Source organism: Micropterus salmoides, unplaced genomic scaffold (genome assembly GCF_014851395.1).
Source record: "Micropterus salmoides isolate LMB-PRFRI ecotype aquatic unplaced genomic scaffold, ASM1485139v1 Ms_hic_scaffold_11, whole genome shotgun sequence".
Taxonomy (NCBI): domain Eukaryota; kingdom Metazoa; phylum Chordata; class Actinopteri; order Centrarchiformes; family Centrarchidae; genus Micropterus; species Micropterus salmoides.
The window spans coordinates 20,442,551-20,466,701 of record NW_024040152.1 but is presented as its reverse complement, the minus strand read 5'-3'; the positions used below and the strand labels follow the sequence as shown (position 1 = coordinate 20,466,701).

General features: G+C 41.8%; 3 protein-coding genes across 5 annotated transcripts; all 3 read right to left on the bottom strand.

Moving 5' to 3' along the window:
• Positions 1-809: 809 nt before the first annotated feature.
• si:ch211-261d7.6 (zinc finger protein 16) lies at positions 810-12,053 on the bottom strand. Of its 2 annotated transcripts, none has more exons than XM_038711769.1 (2): positions 11,442-11,853; positions 810-2,199 (listed from the first exon to the last, which is right to left on the bottom strand). In XM_038711769.1, exons 1-2 carry the CDS (start codon positions 11,560-11,562, stop codon positions 833-835), a joined length of 1,488 nt encoding a protein of 495 aa, XP_038567697.1. In that variant the 5' UTR covers positions 11,563-11,853; the 3' UTR covers positions 810-832. The 2 variants fall into 2 exon arrangements, with proteins under 2 accessions (XP_038567697.1, XP_038567696.1); XM_038711768.1 differs by lacking the exon at positions 810-2,199 and adding an exon at positions 3,453-8,933 and having other exon boundaries at positions 11,442-12,053.
• A 1,527-nt stretch (positions 12,054-13,580) lies between these two features.
• Positions 13,581-19,350, bottom strand: zgc:66448 (uncharacterized protein LOC327401 homolog). Of its 2 annotated transcripts, XM_038711767.1 has the most exons (3): positions 18,917-19,350; positions 15,436-18,665; positions 13,581-15,273 (listed from the first exon to the last, which is right to left on the bottom strand). In XM_038711767.1, exons 1-3 carry the CDS (start codon positions 19,305-19,307, stop codon positions 15,073-15,075), a joined length of 3,822 nt encoding a protein of 1,273 aa, XP_038567695.1. In that variant the 5' UTR covers positions 19,308-19,350; the 3' UTR covers positions 13,581-15,072. The 2 variants fall into 2 exon arrangements, with proteins under 2 accessions (XP_038567695.1, XP_038567694.1); XM_038711766.1 differs by having other exon boundaries at positions 13,581-18,665.
• A 250-nt stretch (positions 19,351-19,600) lies between these two features.
• si:ch211-261d7.3 lies at positions 19,601-23,651 on the bottom strand. The gene is made up of 4 exons (XM_038712521.1): positions 23,536-23,651; positions 22,499-23,244; positions 21,513-21,938; positions 19,601-21,411 (listed from the first exon to the last, which is right to left on the bottom strand). Exons 2-4 carry the CDS (start codon positions 22,752-22,754, stop codon positions 20,525-20,527), a joined length of 1,569 nt encoding a protein of 522 aa, XP_038568449.1. The 5' UTR covers positions 22,755-23,244; positions 23,536-23,651; the 3' UTR covers positions 19,601-20,524.
• Between the last annotated feature and the right edge of the window lie 500 nt (positions 23,652-24,151).

Here is a 24,151-nt window from a genome sequence, read left to right as displayed (position 1 = left end):
TAATAAATGTTCCGTTGCTGTTAAGTTTTGGCAGTTTTAGCATTAGTAAGTTATGAATTCACAAAAGTTATTTGTGTATTGCTTTAGAGAATAACCATGTTTAACAATACATTTGTGAAATGTTGTGATTTTTGAAATTTGTAAAAATTTGAAGTGATGTTTATATAACATGTTGGGAATATGCAGTGCCAAAGAACAATCTGAATTCAGAGTATTGGCTCAAACGTTTTCCAATCACAACTCAAAGATTTCTATCCCAAATATTTCCCACTTAAAAAAACTGGAGTGCACAGCATAGTGTAACATTCTAAAATACATTATTTCCCCCTGCACTGAAAAAAAACAGACAAAACCATCTGAATGGATTTTATTTTATTTTATTTGGTTTTACAAGTAGAGGTAGGTAGCTTTATTTCAGTTTAGCATTTAAGTATTTCTCTTTTTGATTTATGACAATGCTTTGCAACACCTAGTTTTAATCTCAGTTTATATATCAAAAATACTCATTAAAACCTGCAGTAATAATCCCATTGCATCAGGCATGAACTGTTCAGGCTTGCTCTATTGTAGATGCTGATCTCCCCAGAGACATTTGTCCTAAATCTAGTTGTAACAGTATCCAAGTGTTAAAGATCAACTTTTAAAATTCCAAGCATTATTGTTTATTCCTTTGTTTCTTAGCCCTAAACATGCTTCATTAACATAAAGTAAAAAAAGAAAAGAAGAAAGGTTAAACACTAGTAATTGTCCTGATCAAGTCAATAGCAAAGAGAGTCATTATTAAGGTCAACAAAAGACATTAGTGTGAGAAAAAAAATGTTTCTGTGAGCTTTCAACCCTCAATATCATCCTGTGGTATGGGCAGCTCCCCAGTAGCATGTTTTAAATAATGCCAATGCAGGTTTGCCACTTCATCAAAGCCCATATCACATTCACAGCACTCCCACTCCCAGTACTTATGCTCTCGGTGAATTTTTGTTTCTTGTGACTCACTCTTGTCCAGCTCCTGTCCTGCTTGTGGCAGCACAGTTTCTGACTTCGACTCATCGTGTACATCACATCCAGGCGAGCCGTGTGGTTTGGAAGGCTTGAAGACATGCACAGGCTCTCCACAATCTGACTCGTCAGAGTTTGAATGATCCCCCAACCGGCCACAGTCGGCTGGCTTTTCGGTTTCACTTGTCTCCACGCATTCTTCCTTTCCTGGCAGCCCTTCTTTGTTTATATCCACATCCGACTCCTCTTTAACACTAGTGAGAATAAGACTCTTCTCTTTAATCCTGTGCTTCTTCAAAGTAATAGCAGAAGTCTTCATCCCCAGAGACTTCCCACTAAACCCAACATAAACACCGAGATGTTTCTTTCGGTGTAAAATCAGATTTCCAAGGTGGGTAAAGTTCCTCCCACAGTATGTGCACTGATGAGGTTTTGCTCCATTGTGGGTTTTGTAGTGATTAACAAGCTGTATGGACATGCGGAAGCTCTTGTGGCAAACATCACATGTATGTTGTCTCAGGTTGTGATTCTGCAGGTGTTTATCTAGTGACTCCTCCTCCTTAAAGCCCTTGGCACAACTTAAACACCAAAATGGTTTCTGTTTATGAAGATCAATGTGAACCATCCATGACTTTAAAGAACTGAAGCCTCTGTTACACTGATCACATCTGGGGGGTTTTGATTTGATTGATCTGCGCGACATGTGAACTCTCAGGTGACCACGTAGCCGTGCTCGCCTGATAAATGACATCCCACATTCTGGACACTCATACTTATGCAAATTCTGGACGGTCTCACTTTTAACTGGAGGTGACTGGTTTTCATGCAGCCTTTGGTGTTTTCTAAATGAAACCAGGTACGTATAAGCCTTCCCACAGACCAAGCAGGCATGAACCTTCTGATTTTTGTTATTCACTGAGGCTGTGGCAACTCCAACGCCCTGTATTAAACCTGAGAGGTTTGATTGCGATGAACTGCACACGCCGCACCCATCAGTGTCACCACCCGCATCTTCAGCTCTGTGTTCTCCATTGTCTACTCTCCCAGAGTTCAGTTCTACAGATTGATTCCTGTAGTCTCTCGTCTGAGCTTCCTCCTGCTCATCCTCCTCTTCTAAGGCATGCTGGTGCAGGTGAGTCTTGAAGAGGTCCTGGCATGTAAACTTGAGTCCACAATCCTCACATGCGAAGCTGCACTGTTCGACTACAACAGAAGAAAAAAGGACCAATTTAGACATTTTATAAGTAAAAATGTGCTATATCTTCTTCCAAGTTATTATTAAAATATACAATAAACTAGCAGTTATCTTTTGATATGAAGAATTTTTTGACAATGTTCCAGGTGATGTTTTGCTGTCTGGTAACAGGTTGTAAAAGCCTGGTCATTACTGTTGTTTAATGGCAGCAGGTAAAACTTACAAGACTGAGTTGTGGCTCTTCTCTTCAGTCACAGATGGGGTGGGTGGGCAATTACAAGTCAAGTGTTAAGCCTTAGCACTCTTCATAAAATATCAATCTCAAAACATTAAAACATTTCTTTTTAGCCTTATTGATCATGTCTCTAAAGCAAGTAGATCATCTGTGATCTAGCTGTGGAGCCTGGAGTGTGCCACTCTAATAATTGTGGTACTGCAACTGCTCTGTGGGTTGGACAGGTGGTAAATATCTCTATATTTTTTAACATATTAAAGCAGGAAGCTGATGAGATTAGATTATTTACGATCAGAAGAAACATTGAATGGAATAAAGAAGTATTAAAAATAAAATGTAATTAGTATGTTTAAGTTTAATTTTGCAATTCCATTTTTAAATCATGAATTCATCATTTAACAATATAAGTAAAAATAATCATTCATTGGCAAATTAAATTGTTTTTTAAAAATGCATTTGTTAAAGGTGCAGTTAGCGATTCTGGAGAAATCCAACAATCTGAGAAAAAAAACATGATATTGAGCCAACGACGACACATCAAGTAATGTAATCAACGTCAGCTAAGTTGTGGGTTAGCATAATGTTGTTACACTTACTACTGCGAAGCTAACATGAAGCAAGGACGAGACTGTCCCAGAGCAAGCACAGCATTATTTGCTGGTATTTGCTGAATTTACCAAAAAAAGAGAGACATATTTTGGATTAGAATAGCTTACCCCACCTTAACCATGAACTTTAATTTGATCATAATTAAACACTACAGAAGTCTATAGCTATTCTGGTGACACACTCCAGGCTGCATATCCATAATGTACCGTTTATGAAACAGGCCAACTCATGTCAATGTGAAGTTTAATGTTCTGTGGAGAAAAAATGAACCAACAAAAACTTCTTTGATCTAAAACTTACTGGCTATGACTTTCTAATCAATACTTGTATTTTATGTCAAACTTTATCATTACATGTAATCAACATGCCCTGATACAAATGGTAAACTGAGGTTGAATTAATCACACAACCCAATAATTCACGCAAAAATGTATCAATTTATTTGTAGCTTTTTAGAGAACCTTTTCTTCATTGTTTCAGAAACTGCAAGTTTAACAAGTAGTTAAAGGGTCTATTGGTCATCTAGGAGGGAAAAATAAAAATAAAGTAACATCTCTTGTACAATACAAATACTTTTTTCCCACTACATAAGTGGTACAGTAAACTAACAACTATCCTACATGAACTAAAGCTCTATTTTAGTCTAAATAATGAATAGCCTTCCCACAACATAGAAATATAACACTGAAAAGGAAAGAACATGGGATACTTCAATTAATGCTACACGTTTTATACATAACATTCAATTACTTGATTGTGTAATTACTTTTATGGTAGTACCTGGCTGTAATGTTCAACATTAATTTGTTTAACCAGTTCATACAAACAGTGCACATTACTGAATTTCATATATCTGTATCTTCTCTCTGAAATATGCAAATGTGACATTGTTCAGCCAAACCTCAGCCACTTACAATGACACCAGCTAAATTTGTATACATTTGTTGTGCAGAATTATTTCCATCCCTTCAAAACATTGCAATAAGTAGTGTGTCGACAGGGAATTTTTAAATGCATGAGGACAAACGTGTACGTGCATAAATGTTTCTAAATCTTATATATATACTACCATATTCAGCCTGTGATCCCCAAAGACATTAACAAGGTTCACCTGACATTCATGACAGGTCTATTCAAAACAGGAACAAATCAAAATGGTGGCTCAAAACTATACATTTGTGACATTTCAACATAAGTTTATAAAAGGTTATTTTTCAAACATTTATATACTAATCCAGTGTATAAGGAAAGCCTGAGAATAGGAAAATAACCTAAGGAACTTAACTTTTTAAATATAAAGAATCACAAATGTAGAAACAAAAAGGGAAAGCATGTTTCTACTCAGCCTAAACAAAAGTCTAACAAGGAATTTTGCAGCTTAACACATTTACATAGTTTGGCAACCTCCAAAAGTAAAAAAAAAAATCCACAATCTCCAGTGTCTTTACCTCAGTCCTTTTCAGGTTGTATAGTCTAATACATTAAAACGGGCATGTTCAATATAGTGCTGGTGCAAGTCAGTTTCGTGACAAAAAGTAGTTCCACATTCAAGGCAAGTAAGGCCATTGGTATCTCCTGATGAGACAGCAGCGGAGGCATCACTCTGCCTTTTGTTATCACCGATACATTCCTGGTGATGATTGATAAGGTCCTGTATTTCACTGAAGGTCCTGGGACAAATAGAGCAGTGATAGCAGTCATTGTTACAGTGCTGAGTTTCGTGTTTTTGTAACGCAGTTGGTGAAAGAAAGGCTTTGCCACAATGTTGGCACTTATGGCTACTTTGCAACTGGCTGTCTGGGTTTTGTGTAGGTTGGTTCAGTGTGGAGGAGGATGGAAAGGACTTCCCTCTGGTGTCATCAGAGGGGATGTTGGACTTATGAGGCTTTGAGGTCATAGCAGCGCCGAGCCTATAGCGTACCTCGTTCGGGAGACGACAGCGGACTTCATCGTGCCAGGCGAGGTGCTGCTGCAGCTGATTCTCGGTCCAAAAGCCGTGGCAGCACAGGGCGCAGCAATAAGGTCGGCTCTTTGCCTTGGTCTTATGGGTTCCTAATTGTTCCTCTGTTTGGAACGCTTTCCCACACTTATCACACTTGAAGAGGCATTTAGTTGAATGCTCCAACAGACGGCTAAGAGGAGGGGAAACCTCAGCAGTGGTTTCAGGAGTTTGGATCTCTTGTTTAGACTCTTGCTTTGCCTTCAGGCATACTCTCTTATGGTCAAGGAGTGCGGCTGTAGAACTACACTGCTTCCCACAGTCAAGGCATGTGACCGATTTCACAGGTGAGGGGTCTGGTCTGATTTTCATCTTTCCTTTGCCAACAGGGCTATTTTTCAGTGTAGCGTTGTATACAGCCAGTGAATCTTCTGTCTTTTTGACTACATTGCCTGAGGCGATGAACTCCTTTTTTGTGCTCAAAGGAACCTTATTTTTGCCTTTTCTCTTTGAGTGGGCCTGCCACTTGTGGGCACGTAGACCTCTTGCTTTAGCAAAGGTCATAGAGCAGAGGGGACACTGGTGAGCTTTTGGCTTCAGTATTGATGATGTAGACTCCCTTTCGCCGAAGTTGACATCACCCTGTTCTGGGAACTGGACAACCAAGGTGAGCCCATCTCCTTGATGTCCTCCAGCTTCCCAAGTGTTACTGTGGTCAGTTTCACAGTGGGCAGCTAGAAGGGAACCATGCAAAAATGTTTTGTTACATTCTGCACATGAAAACTTTTCCAGAGTCCTGTTGCTCTCAACACTTTTGTTCGAATCACGCTCTGACTCAGTTTTGGTTTGACACTGAGGATTGAACATCTGGTGGCGCTGGAGAACACAATGGTTAAAAAACTGTTTGCCACATTTGTTGCATTGAAAAGGTCCGCCCTCTGTCTTGTGGCCCACAGATTTTGAATCATCATCTTGTAGCAAGGGCGGTGAACATTTCTTTTCTTTGTGCCATCTTTTGTGGGAGCCAAGGGCTGAGTTGGAGATGAATCGCCTTCCACAATCTGAGCAGTGAAATAGTCCCTTACTTGGCTCTTCCTCTTTAGGTTTCTTGAGCATTACAGACATGGCTAATTTTGCTTTAGCTACAGATTTGTAACCATCTGCATGAATTCTTTTATGAAAATTCAAAGCTCCAACAACTGAAAAGCTTCTGTCACATTTTTTGCATTTGTATTTCAAATTAGTTGTCTTTTCTAGGTTGCCAACACCTGATTGATTTCCCATCTTTTGCTCACCACTGTCCATGTCATCCTTGACTTCAGTTTCAACTGTTATTTGCTCAGAGCTTCCCTGTGTGCAGACTTCCATACTATCCTTGTGCAATTTTCGGGGATCATTATTTTCTGAGAGTTCTGTCTTACAATCAACTGCTTGACTGTCTTTTTTAATGCAAAGCTTTTGATGAGCCCTCAAAGAGGCCTTGCTGTTGAAATGTGCGAGGCATGTTGCGCACTGGAGATCCTCCAGCGTGACAGTAGGTCTTGGTGATGATGGCCCAGTCTCGTACCCGTGGCTTTTCATGTGAAACTGAAGCGCTTTGGCCCGTGAAAACAGCTTCCCGCAGTCAGGACAGCTGTATGTGTTCTTTTTCAACTGCTCCACCTGATGCTGAAAAGACTTGCTAGGCGGTGGGAGTAACTGGTCATTATGCACAACCTGGTGTCTGAGGAGGCTGGAAAAAAGACGGAACGACCTGTTGCAGAGTTCACATTTGTGATTTCCATTTTCATGTTTTCGCATGTGCAATGCCATAATGCCCTTGTGACGGAACTTTCTACCACACACAGGACATGCAACCTTAACACCGGAGCGTTGGTGTCCATTAACAGACTGCAAAGATCCTGCGACACCTTTTCTTAGCCTCAAATCTGCACATAGAGTCTGACTTTGCTTGTGGTGGGAGTAAGCTCCTAGAGACCAAAAACCCTTCCCGCACTGTTCACAATGATAAATCTTTGGGCCTAGAAGGGTTTTCTTTGGATTGTATTCTTTCTTAGTGACTGAAATATTCTCTTTCTTTTGTGCAGAGCAGTTTTTCATATGGTTAAATAGGCTGGTTGCATGCGAATAAAACATCATGCAATCTGGGCACTGAAATTGTTTTCTTTCGGGATGATGCAACTGATGAGAGACTAAAGCAGACAAACTGGGGAAGGATTTACCACATTCATTGCATGCCAAATCTTCTCTCTCCAATCCCTCTGCCTGGCACAATACATCACCGCTTGCGTTTTGATTCTTGTGCTGTTGTATGTGATTGCAGTGTGCTGAGTAGCTACTGGCTTCGTGGCCACACCTGTCACACGTGTAAGCTGCCACTGACTGACCTTGAGTCTGTTGTCTTCTCTTATGAATGCCATGCCACATTCTGTGAACGCGCAGCGATGAAGCACTAGAAAACCAACGATAACACTCTGGACAATCAAATCTTTCCTCTGTCGTTTTATTCTCCGGTTCCGTCGCTATCGGTGCACACTGCACGTCAGCTTGCTCAAAGTCAATCTGTACAATTTTCAAATCCATCTCTGCTTTCGAACCAATACTACTGGGGGAAAATCCCGTGTCACCGTCATCTCTTATTTCCTGATCCGATTCACACAGCAGCTCAAGATCAGGATTTAGGTCTTGTACGGGCTCGTCCTCAGATTCACTCGCACTGATCACCTGTACATTAAAGTCCCCAGGTTCATAACTCTCCATGTCATCATCAGTCTCATTTACATATGTGTCTTCTTCAACCACACTGGTAGGAAGTGTGTTCTCCGATTCCACTTGTTCCTGCTCAGCCTCTTTTTTCTCACTATACAAAATGGCCTGTGAGGGTAGCAGAGAGGTGCGCATCTGGGTCTCCTTCTCGGTTTCTCTGAAAACATCCGTGTGATGAAGCTGGTGGGAGTGAAGCGCTGAAGCCCTTGAAAACTTTAACCCACAATCTTTACATTCAAATGCCTTCTTTTGTAGCTGACACACTTGATGAAGAAACGACTTTGCTGGGGTCTCCTCACTGTGCGCCGTGCGCTGATGCCTGTAGTAGAACGTCAAAGTCATAAATACTTTTCCACATTCCTCACATGGGAACCTTTTTGCAGAATCATTTGAGTGATTTGCATGCCAACGCTGATGGTTGAAGAGGGCAATATGGCCAGCGAAAGCCTTTTTACACTCACTACAGTAAAACTCATTATAGCCCTTCTTTGGTTTTTCTTTCATTTCTTCTGGAGAGCACTGACTGTTGCGGCTAAATCGTTGATGTGTTTTAAGGCGTAACAGAGCAGTAAAAGCTTTACCACATGAACACTTAAAAAGTTTTTCAGGAGTATCATCTGTCTGGTCTTCACTAGACTTGGCTTCAACTACTGACTCCTCAATGTGAAATGCCTCTCCTGAACTCCTGTTTCGTGACTTCACTAACTTCTCCTCATGGCAACGACGGTGTGCATCAAGAGCTGAAGCGCGAGAATAATTTCGCCCACAAGACTCACACTGAAAGGACTTTTTTTTCAAATGTTCAAGGTCATGAAAAACTGATTTGGAGGCTTGTCTGTGCGAGCGCTGATGGTTAAGAAAGTGTCCAATCACATAGTAACATTTCCCACAGTCTGGACATTCATAAGTACGCTGCATTGTTATCCCGGAATTTATCTGAATACTAGACTCCTTTTGAGAGGTTTGACCATGGTTCTTCTCCATGTGCAAGTGGAACTCACTTGGTTCAACAAATGAGAGTGAACAGAAAGTACAGAAATTAGCTGATTCACTGTCCTTTTCTGTGTCATGAAAACCATCCAGCTGGTTGTCTAAAAACACACTTTCTTGCGAGTGCTGGTGGCGATGCTCCAAGTAGGCTTCCTCCTCTCTGAAGGCTTCTCCACAATCCCGACAGCAGAAAAGCCCAACCCCTAAAAAAGAAAGGGGAAAATAGGAGGTCAAAGCCACTCCTGTTTCCAGAGAAAGAAAGAAAGAAAAACACATCACAAACAGGTGTAAATCATGTCTTTATTTAAAAAAAAAGGTGATTAGAGTAACAGTACAGTAAAATCATGAAGAGGCCTTACAAATAAAATTATCAATATTTGATTTGTGGAAACATATCCATTAATAAAGAACTCTGTTTTATTACAGAGGGGCTAATACATACAGTGTTTAAGCCAAATGACCTTTATAAAGTTCATTCAATCATTTGGATATATGATAAAACTGTTGCAGAAAGTGCTGCAGTTTTAAAAAGGCAACTGTTACCAAAGCACCCCATTGCAATTGATTGTGGAACTGCACCATAGGGTTGTGAAAGAAAAAACACTTGATCTTTCTCACAGCAAACCTGATGCTACTTCCACAATCAAACCTAATGATAGAAGAAGTGACAACGTTCAAGATATTCTGATGCTTCCTTCAAGTGGCACTTGACAATAGTGTTTTTTGGCACAGATAGTTAAGTACACAATATGCTTGTAAGCAATGCAAACAGTTATAGCGAGAACATTGTTGTCCTTTGCCTGGCAACAAAGATAGATGCCACAAAACTCCTTTAGTTCCCTTTTTTGTTTTTTGCATTGCCATGCCAAGAACAAACACACGTTGACTACTTTTTACAAAGAACACCCATGCTTAAGTTAACATTACCATTTATCATTTCCTTATAGAGGATAGTCAATAGTCAAACACTATCACTTGCTATTGAGCTTATTTGAAACTAGGGGTGTAACAGTACATGTATTTGTACCGGACCGTTTCAGTACAGGACTTTCGGAATGGTGCACATGTGCACCGAATGCAATCTTTAACGTTAAATATAAGGCATGTTTTGTGTGGAACATAAGTAAATTCCGAGTCTCCACACGGACAAGTGGTGGACCAAATCTCCGCCTTATGGCGCTACACAAGCAGCACACTTTAGCCCAGCCCCTCGCCAACTACAGACTCGGTCATCATGGTCAGTGCAGAGAAGTCAGAGCTTGAAAACCCTTAAGGTCTTCTGTTTGGGAACACTTCTGTTTCCTAGTGAAATACAACTAACGGACAGTCGATAAGATGAAAGCAGTGGGCCGACATTTCTCAGTAATGATCGGGTATGTTTCTGGCAACACGTCAAACTTGCTAACTCACTAATGGTATCACACGAAGGAGAACGTCACTGCAACAAGGGAAAAAAAACAAATTAAAAAAACGAGCACAGTTTTTTTTTTTTTTTTAAACAAACTTTAGAAAAGTTTTATTTTTTTCTGAGCAGGCCTTCAAGCTGGGATTGATACTGCTCATAGATGGAATAAAAGAAGAAGAATTCTGCATTGTAATCCATATTATTATATATTTTTTATTATATTTTATTAGCTATATGTGGTATTGTATTGAGAATATTTTATTTAGTGGAGAACTTGGTAGTAGTTTACACCAGTATTTTATTAGTATAGTGGTATATTTATTACTTTTTATTTGATATAATTTATTTATTATGTGTAATTTGAAAGTTTGTTGAAAAAAATGTTAACTACTTTGGATGTTTTCCTTACTGTACTGTAAAATAAACCGAACCGTGACTTCAAAACCGAGGTACATACTGAACCGTGATTTTTGTGTAACGTTAAACCCCTATTTGAAACCATTTGTACCATCCGCTGCTCATCAAAATGTGATATAAAGTGGGCAGTAGCATTCTTTTATTGCATTAAATTATTTGTCAATTTTGCATAGACAAGAACAGCCAGGATAACAATTTAAGGTAAATTATCAAGGCATCTTGAGCTTGCTGGAATACTGTTATTCTAGGTAGCTAATTAAGATAAACTAACAATTAAACCTGAAAATCAACGTAAAACTTGTCTGATTGTTGATAGATGGTTTAGCGTATTACTTTTACGTCTGTAATAGAGAATACTGCACTTGAACTCAGATTTCAAATATCTACAAATGAAAGGAGACTAGCAGGGTATTACATTTGTGAAATGGTTTGTGCCTCATAAAATATTAATAATTGCAGGTCAGCTTTTCATTTTTATGATTTCTGAGTTTGGCCCGGCCACATAATAAATACTGTTCACAGTAATAACATTTTTACACCCCCATTTTTGAGTATAATGCTTGTGATGCAATTGTTATGTCATGCTTAAATGCAAACATGCTTGCAATCTTTTCTATGTGGTTTGCCTTTTGGATAGTTTAGCAGCTTTGCCTAAGATAAACAATCCAAAAGGCTGGGCGTGGAAATGAACCATTGCCGGTAAATACAACTTTCAGCCAATTGTTAATTATGTGCATTTGCTGGAAAAATGCAGTTATTTTGCAACCCTTGCTGCACTGCATGCAGCATTTCATGTTATCGTAGGAGGTCACTACGCCTTGACCTGCTGTTTGTGAAACTTATTGATAGTTACGTTAACGTTTTGAGTGATGGCTACCGGATACTTAACTGTTACTATGAGCAGTGTCCTCCGCAGATGGACCAACGTCGTTTTCAGATGCTCCGTCTCCATTGTGGGGGTTCTTTTGAGCTCCGTCCTCTTTGATCGCCGCTGCAGCAGCTTCGTCCATCTTGGCGTGGCTGTTTGTTAGTGCTAGCTTACTCTAGCTAGTGCTCGTTAGCTAAACAGCGCCACAGTTGTTTTAAAATAGTTTTTCTTAACCGCAGTCACTCAGAGCAGAGGCAGGGTAAAAGACAATGAAAACGCGAATCTAGTCTTTTACCACATAATTAGGCAGCATTTTGTAATGTTTTTAGCAATGCGAGTGATGTTAGACGGCACAGCTAGCTGTTTTGCACACACACCTGCGCTGTGCGGCTGTGCAGCCATCAGCGGAAGTGGATTCTTCTTCTGCTGTTTTGTTTCCCTTCAAGCTAAACGGTTACAGTGAATCCACTAGCTAAAGTCTACAACAGTTTTTTTTTCTAAATGCTTACTAATGGTGAGCACTGTTTCTGAAACCATTAACACTTACGTAGCCAATGCATGTACCAAATGTACCAAACTGCATGCACGTTATCTGCTTTACAAAATTAAACACAAGTTACTTAAGTAACTGCTTTACACAGTTTGCAATTCAATAACACACTAATAGCAAAACTGCAAACATTGGTCTCTAATTTGCTACACTATTTTGCCAATTGGCACTACACACTGACTCATGTGAAAACACTTTAGAACATTGCATAAAACATGGCATGTGATGTTGATAAATCCTATGGCCAAACCCACAAAGGCGAGATGAAGACTTTGTCTATTGTTATCCTTTACTGAGCGTTTGTTTGAGTGTTACAGTAGAATATTTTCAGGGAAAAATAAGAATAAAAAACGTTTTGTATTGACACAAACGCTTCCATACTTTACATACAGACATTTCGACACCTCTGTGTATGTGTGCTTTATATGCAGGACAAACCATACATACAAAAAAAGCAAAAGTGTTTTTCATTTATTCAATTTCATTTACTTTATAGGCATGAATGTAAAAAGAACAATATTGCCAAAACTTCAAGGAACATACAAAATTTATATTATCATACATTTATATTATCAGTGCATGTGTGTTTATTCAAAGATGGTTTGTGTGTAAAACGTTACTGTATTGATGCAAATGCACAATTTTTAAAATAGTTTTGCAAGAATTGTTTGCTTTTGCCAGAGATGTTTAATGTTTTTTGTTTGTTTTTTTGGTATACAGTTTTGTGGTTAGTGTGTAGAGTTTTGTAATAATAGTCTAATGTTTCAAAAAGTGTACCGGGGCATAAAGTACACGATTCTCAATGTATTTTACTCACATGGACAAACAGACTGAGACTATCACAGGCTTTATGCAAAGGTAACAAATTACTTTATTTCACTCATGTTTTGATTTTATTTTGGTCAAATGTATTTTCTGCCCTTACTGACCCCACCAACACAGTAGTTATATAACATCTCATGGTTCCTTCAGGCAGTATTTGTGGCACCCTGGGTCATTATGGAAATTACAGAAGCATAATGCATTCATTTGAGAAAAAAATTCTGCTGTTTTTTTTCAAAATCCCAAGACAAACTCTTGTTTAGCCTGATTTCATAGAAGCAAACATGTCCTGTCCTGTTTTTGATTTTGAGAGATCTCGTTCATTTAAAAAAAACAGCAGGATTTTCTTTCATGAAAATTTATCTTGTAATTCTGAGCTAATTCTCATAAATTCAGCAGATTTTTTTTCCTCTGAAATGAATGGATTATGCTTCTGTAGGAAATGAAATACATAATTTTGCATTATGATTTAATCTGTTTCTAACAGTAAGGACCATTTAGTATTCCACTAGAATGAAATACACTCAACTTGAAGTAATGTTATCAATAAATGTGATTGTGTATGGGGGATATCAGTCCCAATTTACCAGATTAATGAAAGTGACTCTCTGTGAAAGTGAACATTTATGTCCTTCCTCTAGGTAGGCATGTTTTGATGGAGAAAATGCTGATTTTAATAACAATTGCCTTCATCTATCTTCATGCATTCTTGCTTTCTATACTTTTAATTTTCCACAAACTCAAAACCTTGAATTAGGTTTACCTAACAATTACAGCGCAACACACCATTATAATCAAAGGCAAGTTTTATTCAATCCAATATGTAGACATCATGGGAAATTTCTATTTCTTTCCATGCTAAAACAGTGGATAGAGGTAGAAGGGCACATGTTTTTGAATATGAAGACGCTCAGTGATAAGATGCACAGGGAAGTTGTTTTTTTGTTGTTTTTTTTTAAAACAAGTGGGCCGTGTGTTTATTTTACAGCAGTATGAAGATTTTCTGTCATTTACTGGGCCACCAAAGCTACTCAAATGTCATAACAAAGGAGACGGGATTCTGTACTAAATCTACAGATGAGGAAAAAATCATTCAGTATTCACAGAAAATACATTGAATTGTACTCAAAAGAGGACTGAAATTCCAATCTGAAACAGTCATTCTGATAAGAGACACATATTACATAGCACTCATCAGTTTACAGTAGGTGCTAAGTATTGCCACCCACAATCAGTTTAAAGTGTGTCAGTCATGACACATTGCCAGAAATTTGCTGACTTTGACTTGATTGGGGCAAAACATACATAAAATATCATCACTTTCATGTTTGTCTTGCCATTGTAAAAAATATTAATGACAAAACATCACATAAATCCAAGTTTGATTTATTACAAAATTCACTATTTGACAACAGTGTCATCAATAATTGCGTAATAACGCTACTTTCTCCCTGTTCCCTATAATCACTCAAGAGTTAAATTTACAGAAAACTTTTACTGTGGAATGAGCTTTACATGGAACCGTCACCTTTTGTTTAGATACTTTCGCTGTGACCAAATTATCATGATGACAACTTTACTTATGAAATATTTGGACCCGGCCAATGGTCCGGGGAATACAAGTGCTTCCTAACAGGGTTTCGCTGTATGTAGGCAGCTTTCCATTGTATGTTCTGACACATGTGATGTATGAGCCCAACAACCTGCCGCTCGCCTCCTCAAAAGCAAAAACTTACATTTCTTTACAGTATCTTAGAAAGAGTTGCTCTCTGTTTTGGGAGTGAGGTCACATTGTTGAGTCTACCTTAAGCACAAACTAGGCCTAGAATACCAAGACAGCAGACATGCAGACTGTACTCATAAAAGGCACACAGTATACTGTACATGAAGAAACACAGTTCAAATGGTTCAGGACATATGAACAGAACTATAAAAGTACTAATATTATCTAAATCTAAATGTCATTGGCAATAAATGAAATGTAGACCATAGAGCCTCATTAATCTGTACCCCTCACAAGTTGTTTAACCAGTTAAGCATTTGGATAACCTAAATACATTAAAATAAGTAGTGAAAGCAATTTAACGGCATGGGTATACACTCTCTATTACAAACACTCTGGGCAGTCTAATTTGGAGCTGAAAGACTTTAAACATTTTTGTTCCTGATGCCCATCCACTCAACTGGTCAAACTGCACAAAGGAGGGTCAAATAAATGAGGTTCCACTGAAAAAAGTACATAAAAAATGTTAACTAAGTCTTGTTGCTAGGGTAGAAATGTCAAATCTCTCCTTGTGCATGTTGCAAGTAATGCATTTGTAGATCCAGCTCCCGAGGAAGAGAGCACCCACATATCATGCACTGGAGAAGCCGTTCTGGGGCAAAAGGCAAACGGGGTCCAAGTTTGTGAGGTTCTGTCCGTGGGGCAAGCTGAGGTAGGGGCAGGGTCTGTGGCATGTGAGGCCTCTCGCTCATGACTGCCTGTGGTGTGAAAAAGATATTTGGGTGTGGAGCTCTTGGAAGTGCACCAACTGTGACAGAGTGAAGAGGGTGAGGCCCTGGCAAAGCAAGAGGAGGGAGCGGAGCAAGTGGAGGTGAGAAAAAAGGAGAAGGCTGATTTATGATTATTTGAGTGCCAGTTACCATTGGTTGTTGCTGCAGCTCCTGTCCATTCCCTTGTTTGAGTTGCCCAGTAAGCAGCGTTTGAGGACCCACGGGATTACTTTGGAAGCCCCATACTGGGGTTCCCAACCCTTGGCCAAAGCGATGAGGCTCATACTGAATGGAGATGGGAACCTTCTGTGTCGCTGTCTGGCTCTGTACATTGGCCCAGCCAGATGACACCTGCTTTTGAAAATCTTGATTATTTACTAATTTCTCAGGGGAGTTATAGTTTATCGTCTTTGGAATCCCTGGTGGATTTTGTATGTCCCACAAGGTGCTACCTACCCCGTGAGAAACAGGAGTTGAAATTGACATAGCACTGCTTTGGTCTATTTGAGCTGAGGTGGATGCACCTGCTAAGCCTGAAGCCCACTGCTTTTGGAGCTCACAGCCGTTCCATGGCTTCTCTGGCTGGCTAACAGTCGACGGTATAATTTGAGAATTGCTCATGTCCCACACTCTACTGTCCTCTTTTTTAGGAGGTGTGGATGGCTCCTTTTGTGTTGACACTGGGGCACCTGGCCATCTTGGCAGCTGGAGCTCTTGACCGAGCTTATTTGGAGAGCCCCGTGAATTTGCTAGCAGGGCAGGTCTGACGCTCCACAGAGCGGCCCCGTCTATGTAGGACGGAACGGAAAAATCATGCTGCAAAGAGCTCGTGGATGCTAGCACTGTGGACGTGGGTGTGTTACTCCAAGTGACAGGTTTGGGCTGCCTGTGCTGCTCCATCTCACTCACTACTGATGGGCTGGATTTTCTTGGCACAGCTGCCAGGAGGGAGCTGACAATAGAGGCCGCGCTCTCTTTCATGTGTGATGACTCTGAAGTCTGAGCAGATGCGGGGCCTGACTGAGTTATCGCCGGGCTATCTGCCCAGCCCGGGCTTCTCTGATGGTGCTGCTGCAGGCCAGGCTGTGGTGGGCTGTCAAACCGCGCCTGCTGCGGCGCCGCATGTTGCTGCTGTGATGATGGGACAGGCATTACCTCTCCGCCGTCCACCTTCCACTGCACCGGCTGAGAGTGAAGCTCGGCCAGCCAAGGCTCCTTCTGCTGTCTGCCTTGTAAATCCATGCGAGATGAGAGCATGGAAGACTGTGGCCGGACTGCCCTCCTGTGCAACTCCGCATCTCTCAGTGCAGAAACTGGATACGGAGACAGCTGAGAACTAACAATCCCTGAGCCGCCTAATGGTCTAGACCAGCCCCACATGAGTCGCCCCCCTCTCCTCCCCCTGCTAGCCCTGCCTCTCATCCTAGCACCCATCGGGAAAGAACTATACTGGCTGAAACCCTGCCGCTTACGGGCATGGATCTTCTGGTGTACCAGCAGGCTGCTAAACCAGGAAAAGGTTTTGTGACACTCTTCGCAGCGATGAGGTCTTTCTCCAGTGTGTGTGTTCATGTGATCACGGAGCAGATAGGCTAAACCAAAGCTCTTGTCACACAGGTCACACTTATGAGGCTTGTCACCGTTGTGTGACAACATATGGTGCTGCAGTTGGGTCTCATCGCTGTAGCCTTTGCGGCAGCTGGTGCAGCGGTACGGCTTTTCCTGATGCAGCTTCTGATGCGTCTTCATATTCTGCAGGAAGGCAAAGTCCTTCCCGCAGTCAGGACATTTGTATGGCTTCTTGCCTGTGTGGATGATAAGATGTTGCTGTAAGTAGCTACTGAATCTAAAGCCCTTGCCACACACTTTGCACTGGTAAGGCTTGTCCTTGGAATGTATGCGCATATGCAGCTCTAACACTGAGCGGTGGCGGAACGTTTTTCCACACTCTGAACATTTGTACGACTTAATACTGATGCCATCGCTTCTCCATTTCCCCTGCACATTATCACTGCTTAATGGATTAAATTCTTTTTTAGGCGTTGCTGCCACCTTCTCTAAACATTGTGCTACAGACTTGTGGACACTTAGCAGATGTACATTTAAACTGGATTCATCACGATAAACAGATGGGCAGTGGGGACAGTTGTGTCCTTTTTCCCAGTATTTGTTATTCTCACTTGGGGGTCTGGGGGTTCTCTCCAGCTTCTCATACTCTGCCTCATGAATAAGCATGTGGGCTCTCAGGTTAGCTGGTGCCGGGTAGGTCTGGGGACAAAGGGGGCATTTGAATGTGCGTTTCGGTTCCTCGCTCTGGCGTGCGTTCTCTTTTCCCAGCCCCCTTCCTGCCTCCTGTGCAGATGCAGGGGCTTGCTTGCAGGCCTGCTCAGCGGAGGAGTTGGTTTCGCGCAGTCTATGCTGACGGCAGTGTGCCTTCATGTTCTGGGCAAAGGCAAATTTTTTGCCACATTCAGGGCAGCGGAAGGGCTTCTGGCCTGTGTGCAGATACTGATGCTGATGGAGGAGGCTGCTATACTTGAAGGTCTTACCGCAGATGTTGCACAGGTGAGAGCGCGTGTTGTCCGTGTGCTTGCGACGGTGGTCTTCCATGACGGAGTAGTGTTTGAAAACCATGCCGCACTCTGGGCATTCGTAGGGTTTCAGGGCGGTGTGACACCGCTGGTGGTAGCGCAGGGCCATGTTGTTTGGGAAAGTCTGACTGCACTCTTGGCATGTAAAGACACTCTCCCTGGAGTGTGTCTTCATGTGCTTCGTGACAGACACCCTGAACTGGAACTCTTGGCGGCACAGGGGGCAGTGGTAAGGCTTTTCAACTGTATTGCAGCAGTTGTGGTCCCTCAACTTATCCACTGTAGAGAAGATCCTCTCACATTCTGCACATCCAAAACTCCCCTCCTCCTTTGTTTGCATCTCCTTCTTTGGAGTGACAAGTTGCTCCTCCTTCTCTTTATGTTCATTTCTGTGTTTAATGAGGCTGCTGCGGTGCTGAAAGGTAAGGCCGCATTCTTTACAGGTAAGGGGCGTGAGCTCATCCTCGTGTGCATGAAAGTGGCGGTGGAGGTTGAACGTCTCGCGGCGGTTGAACATCTTCCCACACTCTTTGCACACCAGACGGCACTTTTTTGGCTTGGCTGTCGAATCAGTGTTCTCCACTCGGTCTGCATCTTCATCGTCTTCAACCAAGTCCTCTACCCCATCAACTTCTCCCACTGGCTCCTCAGCCGGTTGCTTCTCTGCGCTTCTCCCATCTGTATGAGAGTTCTCCTCCTCACAAATCTCCTCTGCATCATCTGTAATGCTTTCATCAACATGTGCATCCTGCTGCACCTCTTCAGCACCCTCTGCAACACTGTGGTGGTCTGGAAGAGAAAAGCACATCATACTAATAACTTAGCCAACAGAAATAAACAGTACCTGCATGTTGCCAATCTAACAGACTGCACGCAACTACCAAAGCTAACATGGGGTGACAGCCTACAGTGCAGGATGCTAGCTTGATTTTGTTATGGTAATTAACCGTTAGCAGAGTTGACAGTGTATATTGAACCGGTAGTAAGGTTAGCCCGGAGGCTAAAGCTAACAGTAAAATACATTAACAACGTTAGCATACCACACTTATTATTTTCCTCCTTGTGTGTTTTCGCCTCTTCATCGTCGTCTTCAGTTTCGGACCAATCGAAAGACCGCTGGTCGCTCCCAGGAGCCTCGGTCATTTTTTCGGCCGATGCGAGGTCCTCCGGTGAATTGCATGTCGTTTTGTCGGCTCCAGCACCGGACTCGACACTAACCTCGGAATGGCTGGCAACACAACCGCCGTCGTTGCCAACACTGGGTCTCCGCTCATCGTTGGGGCTCTCCTCGGTTTTATTAGGTGCCGATTCGTCTTTCTGATTTAAGCTGCATCCCGACTCCACCGCCTCGGTCTTTTCCCCAGATGTTTCCGCCTCCTCCGCAGGGATTTTCTCTCGTTTTGGAGACTCCGATGGGTCTACGGCGGCCATGTTTCACCCATGCACCCCCTTGTCCAGAACACACAAGGATCATGCTAGCCAGCCTGAACAAGGAATGATATTTCCGCCCGATACTTTCAAAATAAAAGTCTTATCACTGACAACCAGCTGTAGTTCATCACTTCAGAAACATAATTCAAACCTTAAATTATACATTTCCCTTTCTACAGTGCATTGATTTTGTTTTTTCTACACACACAACTCAACATAAATAAACTTTTGCACATTAATATTACATTCACTTTTTATATGCTATGTGACAAATCCACAAGTGATCAGCTGGATTTATTTGCAGTCCATGTCTGACTTTTATTAAAGTGTAGTTACATTTCATCCAAACAGTAGCTATCTACAAAATATAGCTTGTGCAAAACTACGTAGATGATGGCCATATGCTGTTTCTTTGCAACTATTTACAAACACATCCATCATACTGCATGCACGATTATAATAAATAGCCCCTACATACTTGTGTATGCTTTTGAAATCCACCAGAAACATATGAATTAAAAGTCTACTGTTATGTTTATGCCTCAAGGATGTTTGTTTATCATACCACTAATAACTGGCAATTCTTTAAACATTTGTCTCTCAAAACACACTGAACAGAACACAGTCTAACTTTATTATCCAACCAAAGCTGGAAAAGTATGTACCATGAAGCTGTTAAAAAAGCACAAGCATACGTTAGCAGGTAATTACAATAGCTACAATATATGGTAACAACTGCATATTACAAGTACTTGTTGGCAATGTAGTTAGTGTATCAGGATAATTGAGACAGTACTTAACTAGTAAGAGGATCTGCAGCTCTGCTGCAAAGCATGTACAGTGACATGCATATTAAACATCAGCACCTACAGAGTGTTGCTGTCTGGGTATTGAATGTTTCATGAGTGAAGTTGTCACTCCACAGAGCAACTGTTGTTCAGCAAGTGTTTTAGCACAAGAATTTGTATGCATGTCTGAGGAAACATTATTAAGGCCACCCTATCATCTCATGTATCAACTTTTCTTATCCACTTTAGTATATCCTCTCTGAAGACAAAGTGAAGTGCAAGATGGATTACTGATTTGGAGTGGGACGTAAAACTCCAAATAACTTTTACATGTTTATTTACACAAATACTTTCAATAGAAAAAGAGCATCACATTTTGAAACAACAAATATGCATGATGTGCACTTTGAGTTTCTAAGTACTTCCTCCTCAGCGCCGTCTTCTGCGCCTGTGATCAACAGCTCTTCCACGCCGTGGCCTCTGCACGCTTCCATTTGTGTCTGCGGGTGGATCAGATGGGAAAGTGCCGTGTACGTCAGGGGACGATGGTGCAGGTACCACCGCTACAGCTGACTGATTGTTTAAATGCTGGGTGACCAGTGGCTGCTGCTGTATTTGTGTTTGGTTCTGTTGTGACTGTTGTTGTACTACATGTGGCTGCTGCGCATGTTGAAGCTGCGTATGCAGTGGTGCTTCAATCCGCTGTTGTTGCTGCTGCTGTGGTTCTATGTGTTGTAACTGCTGAGCTGGCTGTGGCTGTAAGTGCTGTTGAGATGTTTGTGATTGGTGTGCTTGTTGTACACGGTGTTGCTGTGGCTGTGGTTGTTGCTGGGCCTCAAGCACTCCTAACAGCCTTTGCAAGAGGACATTGTTTTGTTGTAGACTGACTGCTAATGCCTCTTGCGAAGCGACAAGTGTTCTCATGTCCTGTCTGAAGCCTTCGCCAAACTCCCGCAGACTCTTTTCTACCCGATTTCCCAGTTGAATTGCTGCTTCCCCTAAACCTCGTAGCTCGTCTTCAAGCCAGGAGCTGCGCGGAGGGGCATCAAGAGGACCCTGCTGTGCTCCAAGTGATGGCTGAGGACTGCTGGGCTGAGGACTGCCATTGAGGAAAGGAGCACTGTAGAGTGGGGAAGGAGGCAGCCATCGTTCTGATGGAGGAGGCGGTCCTATGCCCAGACCCAGTCCTAATCCTAATTTATCCTCCATGCTGTTCTCTACCGTTTCACAATCAGGTTCTCCCATATCCCTGTCACGCTCAGGATTGTCCTCATCCTTCTCCAAACCATCTCTTTCTGATCCTTCCACACCAACACCTGTAGAAAAAAAAAATTGTAAGTGGACACGAGTAGATATTAGTTGCATCTATAAAATCTACAAAGAAAAACAGCTGATTAATCAGACAATTTATGTTTACCTGTATCAGAGTCAGGGAAGCATGGGAAACTGGGTTTTGGTCTGGTGCTTTGCTTTTGCCTGGCTTGTTGAAGCCTGGGGCTTGTCTGGGAAGGACGGCCGAGCATCGAGGCCCCTCTGCTGGATGGCAGGTAACAGCTGCGGTGGCGAGCATCCGCTAGCCTGCCTCCGTTGCGTCTCTTCAAGTCGTCCCAGCGCTTCTTCACCTCTCGAAGGGTACGTGGGACTCTGGACACAGCGTTGACCCTCTCTAGGATTCCCGCCCAGATGCGCTCTCTCTCCCGCCGCCGAAGCCTCCCCGCGGGACCAAAGAGCTCTCCTTCACACCGAGTGACTTCTGACACCAACACCTCCAGCTCTGCTCCACTGAAACGACTCTTTCTTTTTCCTGCACCACCAGCAGCCAGTGCAGCCGACATAGCTCTGTCTGTAGAGAGCAAGGCGAGAGGACAACCCATAGGGCAAAGGAAATATATCAAGTGAAGCTAAATATACTGAGCGAGGAAGAGAAATGTGCTTGATCAGTGTCAGTCTTGCTTTCACTGTGCTAAGCCAAAACATATTTAACTGTAACTACTTTTGTAAAGGCACTGTGAAAAATGTATCTTAATTTTACTTAAGTCTTCCTTGAGTGACTATATTTGAGCTAAACGTCTTCTTAATAAAACAAAATGCCATTGGTCTGTTTGCATATAAATAAATGTATTAGTGCTTTTTACACTACTGATGAAATCATTTTATGAAATAATTCTAAGAGTACATGTTTTATAGAAATCAATCCAGTGGGGCTTTATTGGCATGGGAAACAGATGTTTACATTGCCAAAGAAAGTTTGAAATAAAAACATGTACATAAACAGAAGAACTGTGCTATTAAAAACGTGTATTGCTCAGATTAGGCGCCACATGCTCTGCAGAAATTAAAAAACACACAAAGGAAATGTGTAACGCTGTTTCCCACAATGGTCTTAATCTCCTTCAGGCTTACTTTGTTCAATGGACAAGAGGTCTTCTGAGGACATGCCAGGTGCCATGATGTTCGGATGCACCACTACCACGTTGAAGGGGAGTCCCCCAGGTAATCCACTGTTCTGGTCACAGCTGCCCTCCGAGTCCTCATCCTCCCTGGGGAAGCCATTTTCTGAGGCTCCCCCTCCAAAGGGTCCCTCCGGAGACTCCACTTTGATGTGCATGGGAGGTGATTGCTCGTACAGCAGCCCCCCCTCCTCGTAGTACTCAGTCATGGGTCAGACCTGATTTACAGCAGAACTGACTGGCGGGCCAATTCTGATACTGGCAGCTGCTGCCCCATTAACACAAGTTCAAGGCAGAACTGAACCTACATCTGAAGACATTATAACTCTTCAGTATACTGCATCGGGTAATTCTGAACCTGCTTTTGGCAGAGCTGCCACACACACTATGGGGGGATTTCATAGGAAATATAGAGTTTAAGTATCCTTGAATACTCTTTTTAACACTATTGTTCAAATGAATCAGGCCAATGCTGCAGCTTAGTGAGAGATACAATCATACTTTCTGATTGGAGCATGAAGTCCAGAGACTTTTATGGCTAGCTGCAGCCACTTAAATCCATATCTATCATTTCCATTTACACTGATACGTTACTGAAAACATATATACACTGTGTAAAAACACCTAGTGCAGCTACATCTAGACATCCAGCTGTTTTACAGCGAGATGCATCATCCAGGCAGAAAATCTCCTTCGGAGCTGAAATACAACAACAAAACATAACACTGCTTACAACTGTGTATCATTTTAAAACAGCTGTGTTAATTTTTCTCAGTGAGGCTGACTTCTGTATTCTGTCGCATCGATGCGCATTTTGTTCTGCACCACATCCGCAATGGTTGCGCATTCCGCATACATTAGGTGCTGATCTTGCAATAGAGCTAGCTGCAAGCTAACAGGCTACCACAGTGTCGGATGCAGCAGCAGCCTGAACTGCCAGCAACAACTGAGCAGACATGATTAGAAAGCCGACGCTGTTGTATTTCTTACCTCATGATAACTGCACATGGGAGGCAAAACCAAATCAAAACACAATTGGCGCAGCTGTTAGCTCAGCAGCCGATACACAAACCGAGGGCAGTCGCTTGTTATTGACGTCACTAAGGGGGACGTTCAAGACCAATCAAAGTTTGGAAATGTTGAGCAACTATTACAGGTCCTGTGGTTTTCTCAAATTAATTCCAAATAAAATCTTGACAGTCTTCAGTCAGTGCATAGCAGATCTGCTGAACATGCAAAAATATGAAACGTGAAACAGAACTAAACACAACTCAGCACAATCAAATAACAGTTATTTGTTGTTTCACATAATAAGTACCATTTGACTTAGTGTCTTTCAGAAAGCTTTCTAGGAAATTAAGAAAATGTGATAATTACACACTCTTAATAACCGTGTGTTTATGTCTAGACTGCATTTTTTCATTACAATTTATAGAATTACAATTAATATAATTTAAAAAACTGTAAACTTAAACACAACAAATGATTTTGATTTGTCTGTGTCCCCTCAACCTTTGTCTATCTCGGTGTCCCCTATTTTGATTCAGTTTTTAATACATAGGTTAAGGGTTGAAGGCTGAATCTGTAATTGTCAGATAAAAGTCAA